The sequence below is a fragment of the Solanum lycopersicum genome, chromosome 9 (assembly GCF_036512215.1).
Source record: "Solanum lycopersicum chromosome 9, SLM_r2.1".
Lineage (NCBI taxonomy): Eukaryota > Viridiplantae > Streptophyta > Magnoliopsida > Solanales > Solanaceae > Solanum > Solanum lycopersicum.
The window spans coordinates 60734693-60761896 of record NC_090808.1 but is presented as its reverse complement, the minus strand read 5'-3'; the positions used below and the strand labels follow the sequence as shown (position 1 = coordinate 60761896).

The 27204-nt window shown below is 36.2% G+C and overlaps 1 protein-coding gene across 3 annotated transcripts; it reads right to left on the bottom strand.

Annotated features, from left to right (window-relative positions):
- Nucleotides 1-20: 20 nt before the first annotated feature.
- On the bottom strand, nucleotides 21-21559 carry LOC101267054 (protein SPIRRIG). 3 transcript variants are annotated; one of them, XM_026032817.2, is made up of 19 exons: nucleotides 20809-21559; nucleotides 18945-19014; nucleotides 18772-18857; nucleotides 18376-18511; nucleotides 18216-18272; nucleotides 17010-17183; nucleotides 16619-16828; nucleotides 16433-16498; nucleotides 14489-14603; nucleotides 13125-14284; nucleotides 11500-12199; nucleotides 11328-11430; nucleotides 8763-9874; nucleotides 6992-8642; nucleotides 3844-6885; nucleotides 3192-3500; nucleotides 2715-3021; nucleotides 2444-2590; nucleotides 21-1807 (listed from the first exon to the last, which is right to left on the bottom strand). In XM_026032817.2, the coding sequence occupies exons 1-19, from the start codon at nucleotides 20964-20966 to the stop codon at nucleotides 629-631; spliced, it is 10782 nt and encodes a 3593-aa protein (XP_025888602.1). In that variant the 5' UTR covers nucleotides 20967-21559; the 3' UTR covers nucleotides 21-628. The 3 variants fall into 3 exon arrangements, with proteins under 3 accessions (XP_025888602.1, XP_004247202.1, XP_069145156.1); XM_004247154.5 differs by having other exon boundaries at nucleotides 16619-16810; XM_069289055.1 differs by having other exon boundaries at nucleotides 16619-16836; nucleotides 20809-21541.
- Between the last annotated feature and the right edge of the window lie 5645 nt (nucleotides 21560-27204).

The window sequence follows — 27204 nt, the reverse complement described above, 5'->3', positions numbered from 1 at the left end:
AGAAGACAGGAAGCAACTCCTTTTCTAACAGGAAAACCAAGGAGCGTATGACCCCACAATTCAATCTTAATAAATAACCTGCGAGAATATTTTTTTTTTACAAAGCAAAAACAGGCCTGCAACCTTCCCCTTGCAATCATTTAAACGAAGTGAAGCCAAAGCGAACAGCTACATCTGCCCCCTAAAGTTAGCTGGATCAAATTACAGCCAACATGATGTTACTGGCAAAAAACTTGCACATTTACAACCTCAGTATACACTGTCAATTACCGTCCTATGTACAACAGACCCACCAATCTCCCATCCCAATACCCCAAAATCCCTCTACAATAATCGACAACAACATATGCAACCAACTTGTTCCCGAGTCCTACATCTGGAGCCACTAGGCACTTGCTCAAGAAAGATCATATGCTTCATGTCTTCCAGGAAGCGCCAATACACAGATCCTTCTGTTTCCTTGGATCTGTTCCAAGTCAGCAATCTTATCAGCGGTTACTGTGCAACGTGCACACCAGTTCATGTTGCTCCCTGAGCTCATTGAAACCATTCAGGTTGTCCTTTAATTGCCCCTCTAAGAAGCCAAGTATATTTTTAGAATACAAAACACACATTGCTAATCCCAGAATCACCCCCGACTAGTCATGCTTTTCAAGCCCTCTTCAGAGAGAGTCCACGAAAGCAAATGTCCTCCAGAATCTCCACTCAACAACTGTTTCAGATCACTAGTAAGGTGGAGGGCAGTTACAGGATGCTTATGAAACTTCAGTACCTTGTGAAGGATCAACCTATACTCTGGTACTCTATCCCCGAGTCCTAACCCTCCAGTAGGATTCCCACTTGGTTTACTTTGGCCACTGTCCTCGCAAGAGCAATGCACCATTCTCCAAATTTTAATGGCCCCACTCTGGTGGCCTGAAATATACCAGTTAGTTTGCAGCCAATCCGAGAATGTGCAACCAGCAAGTGAAAGGATGAAGTCCGACGGAAGCTGTGATGTGTTGATGACAGCAAGGCAATCCCCATTGATGCTCCAAACAGCAAGCATTACACCAGCAGCAGTCATAATGTTTCCAGTCAGATCATTCACATAAATTGCTGAAACAGGAGCGGGTAACTGAGGAAGCTGCCTAACAAAAACCATGGAGCTAAGGTCCCACAAGATAACAGTGCAGTCATCTGATCCACTCACAATCATCATGTACGGCTGACTGACTTGTAGGCATGTGATTTTGCCTGTATGAGCACAGAGAGTCTTCTCCAACTGCAAGCGCCTTACAGAACGGGGTGCCTCTTTACCAATCCTCCAAACACAAACCAATCCCTCGTCAGCCCCTGTAACTAGAATGTGGCCATCATGACTAGCACTGGCACACTGTATCTGGTTCCCTCCATGAAGATTCTCATGAGTGGAGAGAAGCCTATCTTGATCATAGCTAATAAATCTCAAACTGCGGTCAGGAAAACCCCAGGCAACATATTTAATGAATGTTCTAGGTTTCAGCAATGTATTTGCTCCTGCCACTAGAATTTTGTCACCTGATGTGACAATCTGAGATATAGAAGATGAGGTTTTACGAATCTCGTGCGGAACAAGATGCTGAGAGTACTTCAACGGGTGAGGAGGAAGCTTCCTATTAGTTCGCCTCTTGGCATGGGGTTTGAGGAATAGTTGTTTTGGTGTTTGCCCAAAGTGATTAATTTGAGCAAGAATTGAGGCTTTCATTGCTGGATCACTAACCGAGTCAATGTCAACACTGCCTTCATAAGTGTAGTGATAGAAGACATTAACTGCTTCTTCAGCTGCCTGACAACAACAAAACATTTACAGTTTATTTTTCTATTCAAGAAGAGAGAGAGAGAGACAGATCAGAAGTGGTGAAATAATATTTGACTCTCAAATTCTAACAAATCATGAGAGAAATGGTAAAAAGGAATGCGGTAATTTATTCAGGAAAAGCAACGACTTAAAACAAAAGACGAACAATTGACAGTGAGAATTGATTAGTATTCCAATTGATCAGTATTCCAGGCAAACTGTTTTTTAGTGCTTGCATAAAACACAATGCAAATCAAACTTCAGATCTAACAAGTAAAACATAGAAGGAACCTATATGGACTGTATGGAGAGAGAAATAGGAAAGTTTTTGATGGAACAGAAAATGATTTTAATCATTTGAGGAGTAACCTCTTATTCCTTAACTGACTTTGGAGCACCTATGAGGTTCTAAGTGGACAAGATTGGATATAGTTTATAGAGAATCACATGTTTTTGTGAAGTTCCTTACATTTTGGGTTAACTTCTTGTGTATGGGCGTTTGTTGCCCTTAATTAATAAAAATGTGTTACTTGGTTGGAAAAAAACATAGAAAGAACCTCATATTTTTGTATTATGATGTAATCAAGATGCAATGACAGAAGAAGAGAACATCTAAACACTTACTTTCCCTCTCTGTTTGTAGCCAAAGATTAGGTCTATCCAGTGATGCAGATTCTCTGAAACATAATCAGACTCCAGAGCTTCTCTATGCTTTTTAATAAACTCCCGAACACTACCTTTAGCCCATGGAGGCAATACAACATCGCCAACCTGGTGAAGAACCATACACTATTAGGAGACTTATTTGGATTAACATGGAAGTTGTTCTATCTAGACAAGTTACTTCTCAAAAAAAGAGGAATATCGAAAAAGAATACAGAGAAGCAAGACAAACCTTCTCTCCAGACTGTTTCTCACCAAGGTCAAGATCGAACATATTCTCCAGGAACTCTGGCATATAAAAGAACTCTGGAATTAATTCTTTAACATCTGATGTATTGCCTTTCCCTGCAGCACTCAGCCAGGTGTCCTTTATATTATTGAAAAGACGATCTGCATGATCAAATTGACCACCCTGCAGCTTCTGATTTTCACCACTGAAAGGGGGAAGGCGTATGAGGTAGAATAGGACAATTCCAGCACTAGAGTAATGAGAACCATAATGAAATTTGGGAACCTCAGGATCATCCCAGCTCTCATATCTGAAACATGGACAAACATAAAATATAACTATCACGGAGAAGTTAAATGATCGAGAAGGGCAAATGGTTCCAATAAAATATGAGCACAGCAGAATTTCTAATTGAGTGGCAAATGGTTCCAATATAATATGAGCTCAACAGAATTTCTAATTGAGTGGTAAAGCACCAACCTTTTTCTGAATTCCTCTTCACCTTCCGCTGTTTGACAGCCCATTGGTTTATCAAGATTCCGGAAAGTTTGGGGATCTGAGAAATTCAGATTCTCACTCTCATAATCTGCTAAAATCCAGGGGAACACAGGATACTGGGTGAGATCACTATAACCACGCCCCGCAAGTGTGTTGAGGTGCATGAGGTACTGGAAATTGCTAATTTCACCATTTTGCCATCTCTTAGAGAATGAGTTTGCCATGACCTTGAAAAGACGGCTCCCTTCATTGCTATCTGGTTTTACGGACCCTGATATTGTCGTGTCCAACCTGTAAAATAGGCAATGACTTCCTTAGAAGACAACAAAGGGAAAGATTTATGATGATCGATTAAAGCAAAAGTATTAATCAATTAAGCACAAAGTCCGTTGATTTTACCCTGTTCTTTAATCACAGAAATAACAAACTGGTAAACCTAATCTGTAGGAAACCAGGCACAACACTATAAGTAATACCATCATAGGATTCTAGAATGGAGCCATGTTGGTTTGCAGCTATGTATATTGATCTTTGGTGACCTTATTGAAAAGTAAATTCAAATAAGAGTGGAACCAACAATTCAATTGCTAGATGAGAGAAGCAAAAGATATGAGCAAATTAGAGTAAAACATACATGGTGTTCCTGGGAAGATTCATGGCCACCAAATTCTTGAAAACCTCTTCTCTCTCCTTTTTGTGGAAAACCAGAAGATCATTGCAGCCATCCATGCTAAAGATCTCAATGGCAACGGGCCGAAGTTGATAATCACGCTTTAGAATCTCATGAACACTATCAAGCTTCCACATATGCCAAAGATGGGGCACATTACTACTAGTACAAACCTTTTCCTTTCCCCATGCGCCACCATTATATGCCCATGCCCGTCCCCCAACATAGGCCTTTGTTGTTACAGCCCAGGAAGAACTTGACTTTGAGTGGGAATCCATACAAGAAAAATCCTTTTTTACACCTAAAGCCTGATCGATGATAGATAGATCATCTTCGCATTCTTTTTCACATATGCACCCAGAGTCATCAATGTAAAAATTCTCGATGATGTATAATGATAATTCTCCAATCAGAAATATACCATCATGTTTATCAAGACCAACCACTCTCTCGCAGTTATATTTGTACTTTATTCTCTCAGAAGGTTCCAAATGAGGTCTAATCAAGTATTCACCATTATCACTTAGTTCCTTCTCCGGTTTGTCGTCCGCCGTTCTTGTTTCATCAGCTTTTAGAGACGAAGATTGCCCAGGAGATCCTAGTTCCGACTTCCGTTGAACACTCTCAGCTTTTTGAATGGAAGCACTACTCGACTTGGGTCCAAGTTCAAGAGCAGAGCTGAGACTCGTTTCATTAATGCTACTATCATGGTCATCATTCCATCCAGCTCTACTAGAAGCTGCATCTCTAACATCATCCGAGTCTTTGAAAGTTGATCCATCATAAAGTTCACTACTGAAAGAGTCCTGTTGTGGATTTTCGCTCATGAGATTGAAAAAAATATCAGACTCACCATCAGAGGCATTAGTTTCATTCTCAGTCCTCTCCTTTGAAAGTTCTAGCCTTCCTCCTAACTCAAATTGTCCAGTCAGAACATTTTGGATAGTGTCAATTGTTAATTTGCAACGCTCGAGCTTCTTCCGCATCCTATATGGACCTTCAATGGGGCAAAGCTGCCACTCAGATTCTTCACTATGAGAGGACTTATTCAATGGGAAAATTCCTCTCTCATGGACAAGTTGTTGTAGATGACTCTGCCACTCACTCTCTGCATGTAGCACCCACCCATACTTATCCTGGCGAATAACTCTTAGTTCAGTAGCCACTGCATCGCGAACCAACTCAAGAGCAATTCTTCGTTCATTAATCTGCTCCCAATGTCTTCCATCCAACTTTGAGATCTCCTTGAGTTTCCTCCCCATTTCTCTCTTACGTCGACCATCCATGCCTTTAATCCTCACCCCAGGAAACTTAGCTGACCCAGTAATAAACTGAACCCACATAATGGCAGCGCACTGCTCCAACACTCTATTAACTTCTTGTTCAGAACTATGAAGCCACTCAAAAAATGCAGGTAAGTTTCCAGTTAAGAGCTTGTCAAAACCACCATGAAGAACATCCAATGGAGGTCCTTGATTTGGTTTAGAGACGAGAAAATCTTCAAGTGCAGCCCTTCGGTGTACTAGCAGATACTTGAGAATATCAATAGCCATGTTCTGTGCATGACGCCTATGATCGCGAAGAAGAGAAATTAGATTTATGCAAAGACAGCAATTTAAATCAGTGTCAATGTTGCTGGGACAAAATATTATCCTTCTATTAGCGACTAGCAACTGTAACACCGTGCAAACATCAATTCCACTATCCTCCGAGGATGGGTTCAAGTGTACTCTTTTCTTTGGCTCCACTTGCAAACCTAAAGAAGAAAGTAGTTCATCTTCTCCGATGGTTATCAAGAACAACGGGAGGAAAGAGAATAATATCATTCTGTTGGTGTTCTTCAGAATCGCATGTACATAAGCATCGAGTTGTCTACTTCCTCTACCAATGGAAAGGATTCCTTTCCCAGTTGGAGCAGCTTCTTCAACGCGCCCATCCTTATTAGCCAACTGTAGCATAGATAACAAGAATTCCAGAGTCTTCAGTACACCAGCAGGCCGAGGAAAAGCGCCCATATAAACTCTATCTACTATCAGCCAGCATAATGCTTCCAAGTTGAGAGACCAACGACCCTTATCCAACTTTTTCTCATCTTCCTCATCATCCCGCAAAAGACGCCTTTCAAGGAAGTTCAGTAGTCTAGTGAGGCACAGTCCCTGAAATACCAAAACAGATTCAGCATCAACATACACTGGAGCACTCTCCAAAATACCCTCGATGACAGGTACCGACTTCACTTGTTCAGTTACCAAACCAGATAAAACTTCCGCCATAAAATCTAGAACAGCTGTAGCTCCAGCGGAGCATGGCCCTCCACCATACCCACAGTCATCCACCTCAAGAAGCAAAGTTGAACCAATCATAAACATTGTGTTTGCAGCAGACTGTCCTTGAGAAGTGGATTTCATCTCAGGAGAAGAATCCAATTCACTGATAGATGCAGCAGACTCCACCAGGGGCGTTGATGCTAGGTTGACTTTTGATTCACCTCCCATCCAAGATGTCACCACTGGAGACGTAGATGGGGTTTGCGCCATTTGGGAGTAGGATCTCTCTGACAATATAGGAGATTCAAACATGTTAAAGGATGCTGAACTCAGTGAATCAGTTTGCCGGACGGGATCTACTGTGAGTTTCACATCGCGGAAGCTAAGATGTTTGCTGCTGGATGTGACAGCAGAAGCATGGTCAACAACATCATTGTCTATTGCTGCAGTGACTTCTGCTTCTTCCTGTACTGCTTTGATATAACCTGGCTGGGATGAAGTAACATCAACCTCTGTCGTATCTACATTGTTCGACATCACTGGCATATCTTCAGAACTTGTACTAGTCTGTCCCTGTGGAAAGCTTCCCATACTTATAGAAGTCTTGGCCGACTGTTCCTGTTCATGAGGTAAACTAGAGAAAGTATTTTGGGAGCTACTAGTTTCATCACTATCATTTAAGTTCTTCTCTTCCACTGTTACAGAAAGTTTTTTAGCCATTTTCACAGCTTGTGCAGCCCTACATGTCAGAGAACAGAAAAAAATGAAAAACAAGCAAAGAATACCTTTAATATAGTCAGATAAAAAATAACTATAAGCATACGGGAAGGAAATTTTGAGTGAACCTGACACAAGAAAAATAGAGGTCGATGCAACTTTCAAGAAAATCTGCTCTTCGGCAAACAGCTGAGAAAGATAGACACATTTTTGCAAGATCAACCATGAACCTAAGGACAGCGGTAGCAGCAGCAGGGGCTGAAGCCTCGCCGCCCATCAGCCGTGCCGCATAAGTTTTGTGCATAAGAGCTTCACCCTGAAGCTCTCCAGCTATGTCAGTATTGTCTTCTGCCAGCTCTGCTACAACTCCAGCACTGACCTGGGAAAGGTTGCCAGTTTGATGGGCAAGCATTGCCTGCATAGACAACCTATCAAAAGTTGCCTTTGCCATAGCAATCACAGATTCCAGCAGCTCAGTAAATTTCAGATCTCCATAAATGCCATCACTTGGCATTAGGGCATGAAAGTCTAGCATCCGAACTTCAGGCAGTCTTGGATATACAGGCTTGCCAAAAATAAGACAAAACAGGATATAGTATATATCAGGGGAGTCATAGAAACTTGGGAGTACTCTTGCCAAACCTTGATAGCCTCCACTGGAGCGAAATTTAAGTGCAAATGTTGGAGAAGACACAAGGCACACGCCAAGAAGAGTCATGACCCACCTCATACTTGTAGGATGTACAGCCTCATCAAGAAAATAAGTTATTAATTTTGATGAAACAATTTTGTGCCACTGCTCTAGCAAATCCTCTGATTTTATTGTCACTTGCAGATCAATCAGCATCTCAAGCAACATGTTCCTTACAATAACATGCTTCCCCATAGATTCTCTCATTATTTGATGCCGTGATGTTAACTCTGGTGGATCAAATGTCATTATCACAAATCTAACCACTTGCTCCAGTTCAGAGGGTAAGAATCCATCTTCCAATATAACTCCTAACAATACAACCAATTTTTCTAGCACCGGTACTTCCACATCACCTCTTTGTAAAGTTACAAGTAAATGTTGAACAAGGTTAATTCTGCGCAGAATTGTCAGATTATGATTCCTGTACCAATGCATTGAAACAAGATGCTCAAGAAAGCCCAGTAAAGCAATCTGTATTGGAATTGGGGCTGTTACCCAAACAGTCCAGTCCAATAAAACATGCTCAACCATATCAGCATTTGAAAGAACAATGCAATTAGATGTTTCGGTTGGCATTTCAGCATTTTCAAGCTCAGAAATCTGACTCAAGGAATCTTTAGGTGCAGAAAAATCATCCATGTCTCCATGAGATCCAACTGAAGAAAATTCTTCCCGGAATTTGGATAAAGTAAGGTCTTCAATGCTTCCTTCATTGACGGGAGTGATAGGTGGCAGTGTCTTCTGGGAACTATAGAACTTCTTTGGTTCAGAGAAAGAGGCCTCACATGCAGCAATCTGGAAAAAGATTTCAAGTGATTGCATGTCAAATAATGGCATTCGCCGGTGCAAAAAGAGAGCAAGCAAATGGTATCCCCTGTATTGCTGCATGTCTCTAACATTCTGTGGATTTTGATGAAGAGCACAAGCTAGTAATGTCAAAGCCATGTGCAGCATGTCCCTCGTTTCAGCTGCTTCTACAAGAGCTAGAATAACAGCCATGCCACCAATGGGACGGATTGTCTCACCGATAACACAATGCTTGCAAATATAGACATCCCCAATAAGTCGTCCAAAGCGTGGTATACCTGTGGATAATCAGGATTTAGGAAATCAAAGAGAGAAAACAGCTGAATAAATAGTAATTCTCACTTTGATTTGAGATTTACCAGCAACAAGAAAAGAAAGATTAAAATTATTCTACTCACCTCCAATAGGAGAAGCAGCAGCTGACATTGGATCAACCAGATTGAGCACAGAGAATGTTCCAGAAGCTCGAAGTAACTCTGTACTTGTCCCATCAAATGCAAAAATGAGCTTCTTACCAGAAAGTTGAAGTGAGAGATTCCCTAATTTGTCCAAATCCCATACAAATCCACTCCGATCGCACTGCACACTCCCTGGCTTTCCTGCATTATCTGGCTTTTGTGGGTTGGAAGCCAGAGGTAAGTCAGCATCCAAAGAATCTAAAATTGCCATGCTGCCACCACCACAGGCCTGATTAGGAACAAATTGCAGCAAATCTGTGTCCTGGAAGAGACCCCTATACCCTCTTCCAAGAATATACATAAAGCAGATTGAACCAGGGGAAAGAACTTCTTCAAAAAGATAGCAAGATCTAAGCTTCCATGACAAGTCACTAATTCGTGCACAAGAAACCGGGGTACCAACAATCACCTGCAACGACTTGCCAGCTGGAGAAGGAGAATATCCTAAGCGACCGGTGTGTCTTAACTTTCCATTGAGGTAAACATAAGCAAAGCTAGACTGAAAGAGGCCAGCCAGCGCATTTGGTTTGCTATGCACAACAGCGAGGTGATGCCACCTCCCTTCCTCCATTTCTAATCCTGAAAATGACAAAGAGGAAGAATTGCTAGTTGCAAGGGTGAGAACACCATCCTCCTGAAGACGAAGTTCAGCATAGAAAGTGCTTGAATTGTCTACTGCTCCAACAGAAAATATCCTCAGGGCATGTGGCCCATGATGCTGCCCACCTACGCCTTGCCCTTTAGTATATCCCATTTTAGAAGCATCATTCTCCTTTGCCTGTGACTTGAATAAATTTCGGAACTGAAACCAACAAACAAAAGAATAACCAGCAGCAGGTGGCCATGACCTTTCTCCTAAGGGCACTTGGATTGAAGCACTCCCAACCTTGCTCATGTTCATCTCGACAAATGGTGCTAGGGAGACATCTTCTGAGGCCGTATCCTCTGTAAGAATCAACCTTTCCATCATATCAACTAGATAACGACCGGAAGTGGCTAGTCGCATTTGCAGAATGTATCTAACGAGCACTCGAAGTTCAGATGCAGATAACCTGCTATCATGACTATTGTTAGTTTATGTATCTGCACACTAAAGCAAACAGCAGTTGCCAGCAATATAGGAAGCACAGACAACACATTAGGTAGAAAAGATATTTACGTAATTCGAGGACAAACAAAGAAAGTGTCCGAAAACAAAATAGGTAAGTTCCTTCCTGAAATGCTTTTAAAGTCAGAACCTCAATGTATTCGTTTGGAACACCCCCGTTCTTCTACTAGACAGAAAAAAGACACCGACTCCCTACACTCCAGAGGATGTGTATACGGCCATCTTGTCATGTGTATGAATGAAAATATGTTTACTTGATTAAAAAAAGGATGACTACGGTGATAGATAAGAAATGACCTTGGAAATAACTCAACCCCAAAAGCTAGCTCATGAGGTGAGGATTTCCCAAGACCAGACAAGGAGACCAAGAAATCCACATCCCTGGATATGGGACAACTCAACACGCCCAGGTCTGCAAACTGGAGCTTGGACAACATATAATTTGAGGGCCCAAAACCGAGAACAAGCATCGGGATGAGTCAGGCCTGAAAACCATGATAATAAATGGAAGTTGGACCAAACTCAGCCCCGAAACTAGTTCATGAGGTGAGGATTGCCTAAGACCATGTAAGGAGACCAAAAAATCCACATCCCACCAATGTAGGTTAATTCAACAATGCTGATGGTGTTGACATAGCATGGAAGAAATTTCAACTAACGAGTCTTTCATATTGCATAACACTGGGACTTGGCCATAAGGATTATACTTCAAGTTTGTTTGTTTTTGGATGGTAACGTTGTATGCTTCAGCATTTAAGGATATGTCGGAGACCTTTTTACAAAAGAAAAAATAAACAGAAAAATAATATTAAGGATCCCAGGAATTCTAGAAATTGATCAGAACCTCTAATTTTATCTGTTTACACCACAAAAATAGAGATACAATGCAATTCCATTTAACCTTGGGAATGGATTGGATCTATTTTCAAAATTTCTGCTATAACTCTCCTTCCACACTGTTCCCCAGATGCAATGTGGGTTTAGATTTCACCAAATCCTGTGTCTTGCTTACTTCAAAAGGAACTAACCATACCAGTATATCACTATCTGTAAGACTGTATATATGGAGTACCTTTATGGAATATATAGAGTACGTTAACTAACCTCTTTTCTTAGAGAGAAGTACATTAACTAACCTTTGGTCTGATAATATTAAAATTTCTGTTGAAATGTATTAAATATATGGAGTATGTTCTTTACTTCTTTACACCATTGGTATGATGGACATTAATTTAGTATTCCTTCTTAATTAGAGACTATTTTACAAACAAAATATACAAATTAAACTCATATAATATTAACACTAATATTGCACTTATCTAAAACCTGTCTCTGGGTCCAATACAAGAGTAGTTTACATCTTTATGACTTGGTCAATAGCAGTCGAGTGACATTACCTGTATGCCCCAAGAACTTCGATGATATTCAAAGCATGAGAAAGTATTGGCGACGACCCCAATAGGAAGGGATAAATTGTTTCAAGGAGAAGTTCCACGCAACCTGACAATCATCAACTATTAATACAGGATTAGAACTGAAAGATAGACGGAAAGTAAAATCTCTTCTTACCTACAGATGTAAGGTTTTCCTGGTTGTAGGCGCTAGCACGAGCAAGCTTATCAACAAGGTTTAGCACCTCTAATTGTAACTTTGGAGTAAACAGCAACAAAGCACGCAAGAGCACCTTCACAGCACCAGCATTATAGACACGTTCCATGTCAGGAACAAAATTTCCAGATGGGGTAACTAGAATAAATCCAGTTGTTTCCTCGTCAGAAGCATTAGATAATGTGGCACCCTCAGACATCACGAAGGGAGGAAGCACTATCTCAAGAGCAAGCTCCAACAATAGCTGTACAACTTGTCGTTCACAATCAACACTTATCAAACCAGAATCAGACAGAAGGTCAAAGAATGTCTGAGAAGATATGACTGCGTGCAACTTTGTCCGGTTAATAGTGTTATCACAAACAGCTGCTGTCATTAGGCGTAACAAGTATGTGAACACTTTAAAGTAAACTGTCAAATTTGACTGATTTGCAGGTTCTCCTTCACTTTGGAAACCATGAAGTGTGGTCAACAAAAGAGAGAACCCAGTGGCTTCACCAAAGACCCTCTGAGCAGAATTATTAACTCCTAGGATGCGCCATAGAGCTCCAAAAGTGTCACACTTAGCATCATCATAAAGTGTGTAATGAGTTCCCAAAGCACTTGTAATCATCCCACTTTTTGAAATATCAACCAGTGCTCCTAACTCCTCTGGATGGGCCTGACAAAAACGATACGGTCAACCTTTTTTGCAGCAAATATTCAAAACGAGACATAATCTAGGATCAGAAAATATGCAGGGGAACCAATCCGACTTATATGACAAACAAAAGACGTATCAGATATACACGCCATATGAATTTAATCTGTTGTTACAGTACAGGGAGGAATTTATACGCTAAGAGGACAATACTAGCAACTAACTGGTGAAGACGTAGATTGACATAAACTAAAACTTAAAGAGATAGCAGCTATTTTGGAAGGCACCATGTTCTTCCAAGATACCAAAGCAACTTGCTGGTTAATATAAGGGGTTGTTTGGTTGGGAGCAAGTTATCTCGAGATAATTAAATCCAGGATAAGTTATCCCAGGATTAGTTATTCCACCATGTCTATGGGATAACTATAGCAAAAATGGTGGGAAAAATAGTCCAAGGACCACCTAATACCTCCAATAAAACATGGGCTAAAATAATCCCACAATTTATCTTGGGATTATTATACCATATACCTCAACACCAAATGACTCCTAACAGTTCAACAATCTTTATTTTTCCAAGAAATTTCCAGCTCTGTCTGCAGTCTCCTAACACTTGCAAAAGCATATCGACGATCAAGAAACACGGGTAAATCAGCAGGAAATTTATATTCCAAAAGAGTTCATGCTTAGAAACCTGATCTAAAATTTCACCAATGGTATGGTGCGCTCTATCAATTAGGGAGGAACATATTCAGAAATCATACAAACAATATGCAAAGTATGTAAGATCCATCCATTTGGGGGGTGGGGGGGGAGGGGACTTGATTGGTAAGAAAAGTAACTCAAGATTTTACATTAATATTTCATCAAATGTGAGGCACAAAAAGTAGAAGAGCACTTTTGGAGTATTCTTGGTGTATTACAAAATAAAAAATTCAGATGTTACCTGTGCCACGTCTTCAATTATTAAGCATGACAACACCCTAAGGACACCTGGACGATGAATGTCAGATGCCAAGAGAGGGAGTATAATAGCCACCCCACTAGCTGATCGAAATGATGATTGATTTACTTCTGCTTTCTTCAACAATGAGACCATACAGTCCCAGGCAACTCCTACTGTGCCTTCAACTTCAAAAAGTCGGAATTTCCCTGATTCAGATTCCACTAGTTTGGGTGAAGAAAGTATAGCATCCTTATTGTCCAAGTGTTTCTTAAAGCTGCTTGAGCTTGAAACCGATTTCCTCTCAAAATGATTAGGGTCATCAGCATGCTGCTCTGAACCACAAAGAAACTTGTGTTGTTTCAGATCCTCCAGCAGAACCTCCAGTACACCAACTTCCCTTAAAACTTTTTTGTATTGTTGATCGAAGGATAAGAGCTTTACAAAGAAAGACAAAATTGTATGCTTCAAATCGGGTGTGATTGGTTGCTGCAACAAACAACAAAGAGAAAGCAACTCTTGCTCGGGTATGCAATTTACAACGGTCACTGCATATTCAAGTATCTTCAAAATTATCTCTTGCAAGGATGGTGGGAAACCATCCATGTTAAGGATCAACAGAGGCACGGTCCGTAACTGCTGACAAAGCTTGTAATTGTCAAGATGGCTTGAGAATATTTTGAACATTCTGTTGAGTACTTCACCCTGCAGCGTCCTGCTATCAGCCTTTAGAAAAATGTCTTGCAACATCTGAACAGCTTCCAGGTCTTTAACTTTGTCAATATCCTTATCCCAGACATCATCAACGACTCTGTCAGATGATGACGTACGACTTCTGCCATGCCCACTAGGCTTAACATGAGAAGCTTTTAAGCCAGATGCACTAGTAGGGCCAGTTTGAGCAAGACTAACAAGTACATCAAGTAACCTAGAGAGTGTAGGGGACACATCTTGTGATAAAGCATCCTCTCCTTTTTCCTCCAAATCGCTTTCACCCACATGATTAGCCAAATGCGGATAATCCGAAGTAACTCCTTGATCAGGAAGTAACTTAAAATGAGAATTCTGATCTCGACCCTTTGCGAGAATTAAAGCAAACTGAACCAAGAACTGATAACCATGAGCGTTGTGGATATCCTCCCTAAGCCTAATCCCACCAGCCTCTACAAGTCAAAGTTTTCTAGAATCAGCAACAAACAGAGACAAAAAAATAAGGCTATGAATGGATAAAGGACCCAATGGATTATTTTCTGAAAGTACAGTCTGCAAAACTGCAGAACGATGGCCCAACAGTTAAAGAGAAAGTTTCAAGCCTTCAATAATCACATGAGGACATTGGCTACAAGAAGAAAACGCAAAAGAGTTACCTGGCCTATACGACAATTCAACACATTCAAGAAGCAAGTCCACAATGCTCATCGTATAGGCAGAATCTCCACAATCAGAGTTAAAATCCTTAACAGCCAAGAGAAGAACTTTTATCTGGGCCATCAAAGATGATGAGCATCAGCAAAGAAATGCAAAGAATATTAAATTTCTGAGTATAAATAGTGCAGTGCTAAATGGCATTAGCCCTGTAAACAATGAAACAGATAATGATGTATACACCAACTTCTCCACAATATTCCATCATTCATTTTACAAATGGTAAAATATATTCAGCAAGTCACCAATACAAATGAACTATGTCCAGACTCAAAAAGAATGAAAAGAGGCATATTGCTCATGTAAATTGTATACGAGTATTTCGAAAGATGAACAAGCTCAGAGTGACCCCTCAATGATTAAGAGCCTATTTGGCTCAGCTTAAAAGCTGGTTTTTGACTTATTTAGTTGTTTGGCAATACTCAAAACAGCTTATTTTAAGTTAAAAAAAACTTATTTTAAGCCAAAAGTTAAAAGCTAGGGTAGGGGTGCTTTTTTTTTTTAGCTTACAAGCTGTTTTAAGTTGACCACATTTTTATCTTTTTGTGCTTAATATTTTTGTACAATCTCCAAATTACCCATATAACCCTAACATTTCTTTCTTCCATTTTTTCCTTTTCATGTTTGACATAACAACTTCAGCACTTTTACCCAAACGCATAACTGCTTATTTTAAAAATAAGTTTCAGCACTTTTAAAAGTACTTTTTTAAAGCTGCTTTTATTAAGCCCATCCAAACGGGCCCTAAAATCAGAAAGAACAAAAGAAAAAGAGACTTCACACTGAATCATCGCATTACAACATCCAAGTTAATGCATCCAACTTACAATCAAACCCTAGACATCAATGCTTCAATTGAAACCCGCATCAACCAAGTGTGCAATATGACAATACTAATTGTGCATATTATGCTGACACAATCCCCACAGAAAGACTAAGCACCCAAAGCTTTCAGATCTCTTGACAAGCCCAAACAAGAGTATCTCAATGCGTTCTGAAGAAAATGCAGACAATACAAGGACTTCTGAATATTAACTCACTTGTCATCAGATATTAAGCCCTCAGTATAATGCCGGGATAGCTTTTCTTGAATCTCAAAAGCACTCAAGAAAGGACTTCAGAAAGTAGTTTTTCAAGAAGCTATCACTACAAGCATTTTTTTTCCTTCGAGAACACAAGTATAGGAAAGATCCCCAAATGTGATGGTTATATATGATGATTGAGACAAGCACTTAAGGGTTAAAAAATCCTACAAAGGACTTCTCAAAATGAAAAATTGTTGAACGGTACCCAAGCCTCCTTGAGGAAAGACTAGAATTTGTCCACACATAAGAGAGGAATAACCCTTCCAGAGAAACAGAACATACTCATTAATGTAAAGATCTAAAATGGTTGAACCAAATTCTTATCCAACATTTCGAGATAATAGCCTGCATTAACCATTCAACAGAGAACAAATACCAAATCTAAACAAAATAAAAGAGATATCCAATTAAACTACTTAGTTTTCATATTCACAAACGATATTTTTAAAAAATACTGAGGTTCATTTTGGATGTCTTTCCATATTTCTTGTACGCCTCAAATATTTAATAAAACATCAATTAAACAGCATTTCATCAATTATGAAAGATCAATCCTAGAGTTTGGGAAAAAGTTTGTAAATGCTCATGAAATTTGTGCAGCGCCTTCAGAGATAGTATAGATCAATCTAATGATCTTATGCACGGAAAAATAGGATACATTATTAAGCCTTATCTAATAACATTATTCATAGATCCTCAAAGTATTTGTGAAGGACCAAAAGGTAACAAAAATAACTCTATCAGATTACAGCAATCTATTTGAACACACTATTAGCCAGAGAACAAATTAGAAAGGCATACCAAATGATGCTTCCGAATATACTTGGCGGTGCTACCATTGTCATTACCCAGAAGAAGACCAAGAATCTGAAGAGTTAACAATATAGAACAGAAAGAGAATCAAGAACTGAAATTTCATCATATAATTGAAAAAGAATTACTCCACTGCTTCAGCACTGTCAATCCCTTTTACAGGATAAGCTTTACCTGCATAGCATGTCTGTGTAACTGAATGGTATGCAGTGGCACCATGCCTTCCTTATACTGAGAAAAAGCAACTAAAGAACCATTGGCAACCATTTGAAAAAGTAACATGAGGGAGTTGTCTTCTATCAAACTTTGTGCAGCAGAAGGATGTGCGGCCAATGCCTTCATAATATGCACCACACTTCCTTCAACCTGCATGGATGAGAACATCTGAACCTCTGAAAATTCATACAATTAAGCAAACAAAGTGACAATGTTGAAATTTTGCTTCAAGAAGTTCTGGTTATCCTTAAAAATCACAACTCTTGACAAATTAATATAATGTTTATTTTGAACTGCACAGACCAGAAATTAAAAGTTATGACGAAGAAAGAACATTCAAGGAAGGTACCTCAAGCCGACGGCTTGATTCCATGTTATCCTGATTTTCCTCTGTCGGTATCAATTCCTCATCATTACTAACTTTTTGCCTCAGATATCCCTCATTAGGACCAAGAAGAGAGTTGAGAATATGAATGAGACAGCACAAGATTCCAGAATCAAGGAGAGATTGTTTGTCGACGGGCTGTAGATACAAATATATATATATCTGTTACAATTGGAAAGTTTGATCTACATCACAGAACTAAGTTTCTTCTCTATCCTCTCATGAACCTTAAGCAGCAAGCCATCCCTAAGTTGCTCAAACTCGGATGTGTATCTTAAGGTCGGATTCTCCATCACATAGGATTCGGGTACATATACAAGTGATGGAATATGACCAATTAATGTATTATTTTTTTATAATTATGGTGTCCGGGCTAACTTTCACGCACCTCAACTAATTTCACGAGATACTACCACCTCCCACCATCAATAGGTAAAGGGTAGAACAGATGAAAAGAAACAACTATTGTTTTTTTGTTTCTGTTGGGATTTGAAATTCTCTCATGGTTCATAACCCACGTCGTTGACCACTAGGCCACGCCCTTGAGTGTAGATTATTGTGTATTACGACATATATAGTATATACCTCGATTAATTAAAGCTATTGAACTAAAACTACTAAATATTTAATTATTTATAAACACCTTAAATTTTATTCATAAAATATCTCGTGTAATAGCAAAACATTATCATACTCATCTGGCAAAGGCAGGGATAAGGTCTGCCACTCTGCCTAGATCCAACCCTCCCTAGATCCCGTTTGTGAATGTTGTTGTTGACAAATCCAAAAATCAAAACACATACCCAATCAATCTATACTTCTCGGTCATATATGTAGTCAAAGCACTCAAGGTAAGTTTACCAAATCGAGTGTGGATCTCACATCCACACCCATGTTGTGTCGATATGGATGCGGAAGGATTTTGAAGAGTCTGAATAACACAATTCATATACGCCTAAATTAGACTGTGATACTGAGTAACAAATTTACTACCTTGATAGAAGTGTATCTATTTCTATATTTAAGATTGTCAATTTGATGAAGATATTGACATATGCCAGTGACATTTATAGAAACAAATTACCTGAGGTCTAAATACTATGAAAATTCATTAGCATGAACGAAGAGAGTAATCAAAATATTAAAAAGTCAGGCAGGTAGAGGACATACACCAGAGACAAGGACCTCTATTGCATACAACAGACTTGCACCAGGCCGGATACCATCCTGCTTAATATAACCAAAATAAACACCCATAGATAAATAACACAAACTATGAACGGGCTTTATGGAAACAAGAATTTCAGATATAAACAGAAAAGTAAGCAACCTTGGTAACTTCAGAGAAAAAATTTAACACTCTTTCAACTTCCAAAGATCTTATTTTGCTACTAAGTTTCAACTTTTCAATATCTGTTACAAAAGCTCTTCCAACAACAAAGGAAAATATGTGTGTCTCTACTAACCTGTAAAAAGGAACAAAGTACTGGTTAAGAACCATATGCTGACAACAGAATAAAGCACATAAAAATATTATCCGTGTCTCAATGCATTTGACGGGGTTAGACTGAATAATAACTTAACCATGGGTAGCTTTAATTTTCATTTATTTTTTTCAGTGTGGGAGAGAAAGAGGTGTTGACAGCAGTATAGATTCAGGTGCATGGAGTATAAAATGGAAGTCAAAACCAAATTGCACGAACAGCTATAACTACAATTTCCATACATAGTAATCAACTGTGCTACATTTGCCTGTTGCTTCACTAATCTACAGAAAACATCAACGGTCAAATTTAAGGCCTTTTCCTTCTCCTGAAACAAAGAAAAGAAATGACCATTAATAACTTCGACGAATAAAGCAAGCGTACTTTGATTCAAAAATATAAATATATATAAAACCTTTTCCGAGCTTGAGGAGCGGAATTCTTCCCAATATCTCTTAAAATCCAACTCCAGTTCATGTTTGTCACTGTTTTAAATAACAGAATAAAAAAACATAATGCAGAGTTAGATCTAAAACTCCGTAAACATTATTCAGGAAGAGCTTATGTCATATGAAAATTCACTATAGGTTAACCTGAAAAATCATAGTACAACAGGTTAAACCCATGAGCTGAAGTCATTGGTGTAACAGTATAGCGACAAGATGGTTACGGCAAAGATCATTTCACCTCTAAGGAGATAAGAGCAATATAGGAGTACAGGACTAACATGCTTTGTCATTTGCAAAACTATTTGGGATAGAAATTATGCCAGTTTTCACTCACTAGTGCAACTAGGAACAGGCAACACTCAACAAAAGTCCAATTGATTACTTCTATACAAAATACTATTCAAGGACAGACATGAGTTCGGAACCATTCAACTACAAAACCCTTGAAACTTAGCAAATGTTCTCCAAAAATAACCCATAATCATACCCATACTTCAATCCATAACATCAATAATTTAATTTTACAGATCCACTAGGTTCCTACTATCATTTGATTCAGCATCACCTACATAAAGATAGAAATCCAGTGACACCTACAGATTCAAGTTGTAAGCACAATACCTCTCAATTTTCCATTCGTCTTTACATCAAGCTCTGGAATCTTAACACATAGGTTCCCTATTGGTTAATTAAGACTTATATCCATTAGTTCGCAGGCAACAGTGACAAAATCTTCTTGGGAGATCTTTGGTATTCCAGTTAACAGAGGTAAAAGCCAACAGCACAAGTAATTCCATGTAAACTAATCAACCATACATTGTTTCCTTACTTGAGAAGAAAAAAAGCATACACCAAATATGATCTTAATTTCCACTCTTCGGCAAGCAGTTTTCTAATATTTTATGACACTCTTGCAAATTTAAATGATTTGTAAAGAAACGAGAAGATATGGACCATTAAATTATTGACTCCTCACCAGTCTTTCTTTTTTTTTAAAATGAAGTAGATTCATTTCAAGGCATCAAGAAGATACAAGCTTTACAAGGATATATCAGCTCAACAAAAAAAGGATTTGTAGCCTCTTTCTAAACTATAGAGATAACAAAATCAAGAAGAGTTAAATAGTCATTGAGCTTCTTTAGGATAAAGTGCACAAGATAAGCAAAATGTGACCCACAAACTTTTTGTTTTTTTATGACAAGGAAAACTCATAGCCGCTACCCTTTGGGTGTGCGCAGGATCAAACCTCCGCTCCTATGCAATAGCTCGCAAATCACATAAGAGAGGTAACCCGCACTATGCAAGCTCAATGCGACGAGCTCGGTCTAGAAGGAAAACCCCTTGCTTTCACTAGCAATGGGTTTCAAACTTGAGACCTCAAGTCCCAAGCCCAAACCACTGGGCCACCCCGAAGGGTTACACATGATCCACACACTAGACAAACTGCAGCTTCATTTCGCACTCGGAACCCTTTGCTCGACGAACCGAAACAGGCTTACTATTTAACAAAAATTAAACCTCAATCCAAACTAGTTGGGCTGGGCTTTAAAGATAAAGCAGTTACCATACTCAGTATAAATGAAATTCTATGGGAAATAATTCTGATCATTGACAGGCTAAAATTAACAAGTTCATTTCAACAAAGTGCATTTGAAATTTAGCATCAAAGCTTACTGAAAAATAACTCCTCCAGTTCAGCACATGTATTGCACGGCTAATCAGAACTAGGCAAAAATATTAAGAGCAAACAGGAATGATATAACGAATTGCAGCAGGAATTCAAATACAAAACTAAAAAAAATTCAATATAGAGGAGTATTAATGTCAAACCTTGAAGGAGAGTAGGTGAAGTCTTGTATGGGAAAAGAAGCATTGCTATCACGAAAAGGTGAGGAAGCAGAAGATGAAGGAGATGATGCAGCAGAAGGAGACTGAGCAGCGAGACCGACTTTTTCTTTGAAGTCTTTAAGCAATGTTGCCCATTTCATCGTTTTCCAGACGGATTTCTTAAACCCGCAATAACTCTATCATCAGACGCTATCAACGGCAGATTAAATATCTCCCACAGATCCGGTCCGGAACCTTGTAGATAGATCTCCTCAGCTCAATCGATAATTTTCATGAATCGCACATACAAAATGTGATCGGTATAATAAACAATCAATTGATTGAACTAAAATTAAGAGATTCAAAGCAGCAAGATCTATTTCATTAACAAAATGATTATTTTAGTTTGTAAATTTGTAATTATAGTGATCTAGCTTGTTCTTCCTTCTTCTTCTTGTTGCTGCTGCTGCTTTGAATATGCATGTATGTATATTTTTCTGGAAATGAACACAGTATGAATATTTTTGTTTTTGCCCTAGAATAAAGGGAGAAAACGAAGACGAAGAAGGAAAGAAGAAAAATGGCAAAGAGTTTTCTCTCTCTTCCTCTGTCTCTCTCTCCTCTCTCTCGGCGTGCTTGATTTCGGACGGCCTCTCCGCGCCTTGTTTCTCGCTCTAAAATCTGCTCCTCCTCTCTTTTACTTTCTCTCTCTATCAATTTACACTAATCGCTCCCTAATATTTCTCCCCTATCTAAAGTCTAATATAATAAACCCTCTACCATAAATCTCTTTTCTTTTTTTTTGTATTTGCCACGTAAGCAGTGGGATCCACAACTACCAGTTATCCACGTGGCTTCATGCGATGATTAACCCCAACGTGACGGCCTCTAAATCTCACCTTACATTTTAAATTTTGAATATATTATAAAAAGCATATACTATACTATTATCTTTTCTTTTTTAATGTCAAAGGTATTATTGGGGTACGAGTATTAAGACATCACCCATAAATTATTATTATTATTATTATTTCTTTTACGTTCAAACTTGAAAATTATGTATTTCTTAAGGGTTCAAATTCAAATTTGAAAATTTTCCTTAATACATACATAGTGGTACATTAGAAAAACGTGAATAAAGTATTTAAATTAAACGGCCTAAAGAAATTTTCATAATTTATTTGTAAAATTGAGTCTTCGGTCTAATTTATACTCAAAAAGCTAGCTCAAAGAGAAGAGGATTGTTCAAGTCTTATAAGGAGTTCACTCATGTCATTAAATACCGGATATGAGACTTTTGTCATTCTTTAACACCTCATTTCACGTCAATATTTAGCATCTGGTGTGTGGGTAATTTTGATTTAGAATCTCAACATCGGGTGTGACGCGTCAGCTATAATATTAGGTGAAATTAAATCTTAGGCCTAAACTTACACCCCAAAATTAGCTTAAAGGGAAAAAGAATTGCTTAAGCTTTATAAAGAGTTCATTCATTTCAAATTTCAATTCATTATAATATCGACATAACTAATAATATGAATGTCACTTTTTCGTATATATGATGAGTGATCACATGATTTATATTTATTGTTATTTTTTCATACGATCATGATATCCATATTTATAAGTTGATTCGTTGCATAAAGAAAAAACGCTTCTACCAAAAAATTGCATATTCAAAACTTAAACAATTAAATATTTTTTGTTGTTGTTGATAACAGTATGGTTCATATTTGTGTCATCACCAAATATTTCTGATTAAAAAAAATATTATAAAAGCATAGTAGTACTGACTATTCTTTTTACGTCAAAATCTGATTTCTTGTCTTTTGTTTCTTTCCCTCTTTTGGCATATGGTTGTGAGTTTTGCCTTTTATTGGTCTTCATTGATGATGCTTCAAGCAGAAGGAATTAGGATAGATTAATTTCTTCTCTTTCAATTAATTTATATGAATTAATTTAATTTAATATTAAACTTATAAATATAGTAACTTTTAACTTTTTTTTCTATCAATCTACTTGTACCTATAATTAACTACACTACTAATAAAATCGCTTAATTATTCTCGTGAAATTAATAATGGTACCAATAATAGATTTCAAGCGGATAATCAGCGATTATCAATATATTCATTATCTTTGGGAATCGTAAAACCTACTTTAGTAAATTATTTAATTCAAAACTAATTTCCTTCGAAAGGCATTTTGTAAGTGAATTTATTGTAATTATATGGTCCAGTATTGCTTTATATGATTATTTCAAAAATAATTTATTTTTTCGTGACATAATTAAATTTTTACAAATATAGTATTTTCTTATGAGGAAATAGAAAATAAATAGTACTTACCAAATTTTTTTTGTCCAATTAGCTATCGAGAACAAAAACATTAAATTTTTATTACAGTACATATTAAAGGGAAAGAAATATATCCTATTGATTAAACATGACAAGATTTTATATAGCAATTATAGACTGCCTCTGTGATTTGAATTGTTTGGATATAATATAGTAACTTTGGTGTTCATGCACCTTCATGATATGCAAAACTTGCATTTTTGCACATGACTAAATTTGAAAATTAAATTCAAATACTCGAAAGTAAAATATTTCGAATAAAATAATTTAAATTTAAACATAAGATTAATGGTTTATGAGTATGTATATGTAGATGTGATGCTTGTGGCGATATAATAAGTAATATAAATTTCATGACATAATGCATTACTAGTTTCAATTCAAATTATTTAGACAAAAATTATATATCATTTAATATAATATGAATTTTTGATTCAAAATATAAATTCAAATTATTTAGACAAAAATTATATACCATTTAATATAATACGAATTGTTGATTCAAAATGTAGTATACCTCTAAAGAGAAAGAACCCAAAATTCAGTAAATGTGTAGGAATTTTGAAAAGGAAAAAAATAATCATGTTTATTATAGTATACCCAGAATTTTTATTAAGAAGTGTATATTTCTAAAAAAAAAAAAGTTTTAATAATTTAACTATCACAAAATCAGCGCGTCATTAAGTTACTTCTATATATAGTAGATGTTAAATCCCCTTCAACTAATCTATGTGTTTATTTATATGAATTTTAAATTTTTTATTAAAAATTTTGACTCCGTCATTAATATAGGTCGAAACTAAAATTTAACATCGAAGGGATTAAAGTGCCACTAGTTTTAATTTTACTTTTATCCTAGTGGACAGTGATAGATATTAAGCACCAGCCACTGGGAACAAGAACTAAACTATATGTCTATTTCAAATTTGTCATTACCAATTTTTTAATAGAACTTTTTTAAAAATTTCAAAAAAGCCAAACCGTCATATTGGAGAAGTCAAAACCAAATCCGACGTCGTATAGCTTGACATGTTCTATTAATTAGTGGAGATTGACCTGAAAATTGAGATCTAATAAAAAGTCATCCTTTTTTAAAAAATAATAATCATCATATTAGATCAGTTTATTTGTATCTCGATTATCATCACTCCATTTTTATTTAGTTCTTATTATTTTAAATTTTACGTTCTTTAAGAAATTATGTAATCTTATCATTTTATCCTTATTTCATATTTTCTTAAAACAAATTTTTATTATTTAATTTTAATTAATTAATTTGATCAATAAATATTAATTAATTATTAATTTTTTTATGTAAATAAAATGTGTACTTTCAAAGCTATAACCCTCGACGGTAAAATTGAAAAAATAATAACATTTATGTGTTAATTTTTTGAAATAACAAATATTAAGAATCAATTATTTTTAATAAAGACGATATGTAATAAAAACAAAGAAGTACCTCTCACCTCTCACGATCACATGTATCAAGTAATTCTATACATAAAAAAATTTAACAAATTAAGTAGCCAATATTTTTGACTGAGAACTGAAAATCTGTAATTCGATCAATTATTAGGTCACACTTTTGATTTATTTTTTTTCAAACTAATGTATCCAAGTTTTCCACAAAATGAAATTATACACTTGTAATTATAAATCAATCTAATCGAAGTGGATTAGGTCAATTAATTAAACATCACTACATGTTGATGTAGTTTTTTGTTTTTTCTTTATGTTGAAGTGATGACAATGTTTGGTGAATGGCTTGAATGTTTCAACTACAAGACCAAGTGTAATATGGTGTGAACAAATAATATGTTCACACAATTAATTCACCATTGTGTTGCTAAAAAGCAAATTAAGTCTTTAAATGCCCTACGTCGTTATCCTAATAATCTAATTAATACTATCTAACACTATCTTCAATAGTATAATTTGCATTATTCTTCATTTTTACTTTTTCTTTTATTGATAACTTGTAACCTAAAACATTTGTGTTGGCTCTAATGAAGAATTTAGGATTTGTAGCACATGTGTGCCAAAACAATTGTATTGGATGGAAGTTAATTTCTACAACCCTACCTTAACAATTCATCATTTTACCAAATGCACCACATGTAATTTTTTTTTTAAGTATTAGGGTGTCAAAAGATAATAATATTATATTAAGAGAAAAGGATTCGATATACTTTTTATTTTTACAATTTAGATTTGATGTACTTTTATTATGAAAATGACTTATCTATACATGTACTATTATATAAATGACTCACATATACTATTTTCCTTTAATGAAGATGAAAAAATGACTCAAAATTAATTTTGTTTCCATAGAATTATATGTGAGTCACTTTTGTAATGATAAAATATGTGTTAATCATTTTTGTAGTTATATAAGTATATGTATGTATCACTTTTATAGTAAAAATATATCAGCTCTAAATAACTAAGTATATAATATCGAATTTTACTAAGAAATTATGAATGGACGTAGCCCATATTTTAGCATTAAATTCGCCCATGATTAGCTCTTATAACTCCGTTACATTAATTGACTATGATAATTAAAATAGGCACTTAAAAAAGTCAAATTCACCCAACTTACTATTCTAAGGCTCCTTTGGATGGGCTTAATAAAAGCAACTTTAAAAAAGTACTTTTTTAAAATGCTGAAACTTAATTTTTAAAATAAGCAGTTATGGGTTTGGATAAAAGTGCTGAAGTTAAAAAAAAGTTGTTTATGTGTTTGACAAATAAGTGTTGATAAACAGCCTTTTCAATCAAAATGTTTGAAATACCCTTAAAAGCTGTTAACATAATAAAAGTTAATTAATTTATATTTTACAGCCATAAATAATTATATTTTGCTATCATTCATATATTTTTTTCTCATCACAAATTATTTATAAGAGGAATATAAACTTGTTATAGATTTTAAAGATATATAATTTGAATAGATCAAAGAACGATTGAAGATTTATTTTAGTTTCATTCATAGGTAATTAAAAAATTATATATCAAGAAGTTATGTTCCCAATAATTTTACAAATATTAGTTGGCACCATTAATAATATTTTCGGGTTGACATCATTTGGTACCTAATTAGAGCTCAATTGGAGTTAATAATTGGCTAGCAATATCAAACTCAGCTTTCATGTACATCTTTGAAGCTTAAAAGTTTCGTCTGACTTTATAATCATCAACTTTATCATTATTATCTTGATTTAATTTGTTAAAACACTTATGAATATAATGTTTACCAACATATTCGACTTATCAACAACAAATATGATATAATTGTAAAAGAGTTTAACTTTGTATTCATTAATGGTATAAACATTTTTTACACGGTCAAGTAATTTAATGATCAATAATCTTTTACTAGTGAGTTACCAACTATTTTTCAGCTTATCTCTTTTTTTTGTTATTATTTTTATATCTTTTAACACTCCCTCCCTAATCCCCCTCTCTTGCCGTAGAGTCCTAATTACCTTTTACCGTTATTTTTTTTTTTATAATTCAAATATAACAGAAATTTAAATTCTCAAAGACTACAGATATAACCAATTTGTAGATATATTAGTTAAACTCATTTTTAAAAAGTAAAAATAAAGTTATGCATCATGTTTAAACTTACTTCAAGGTTTATTTTCACTTCAAATTGGAAGAACACGAAGAAGTTTAGCAGCTATGCCAAACGTGAAAAGGGAAAAATGAAAGAAAGAGATGTTAGGATTATATGGGTAATTTGGAGATTGTATAAAAATATTAAGCGCAAAAAGGTAAAAATATGGTCAACTTAAAACAGCTTATAAGCTAAAAAAAAAAAAACACCCCTACCCCAGTTTTTAACTTTTGGCTTAAAATAAGTTTTTTTTAACTTAAAATAAGTTATTTTGAGTATTGCCAAACAGCTAAATAAGTCAAAAACCAGCTTTTAAGTCAATTTGACCAGCTTTTAAGTTGAGCCAAACAGTCTCTAAAACTATAAGAATATATAAAATTTATTTATACCTTATTTTGTGCTAATGTAACATCT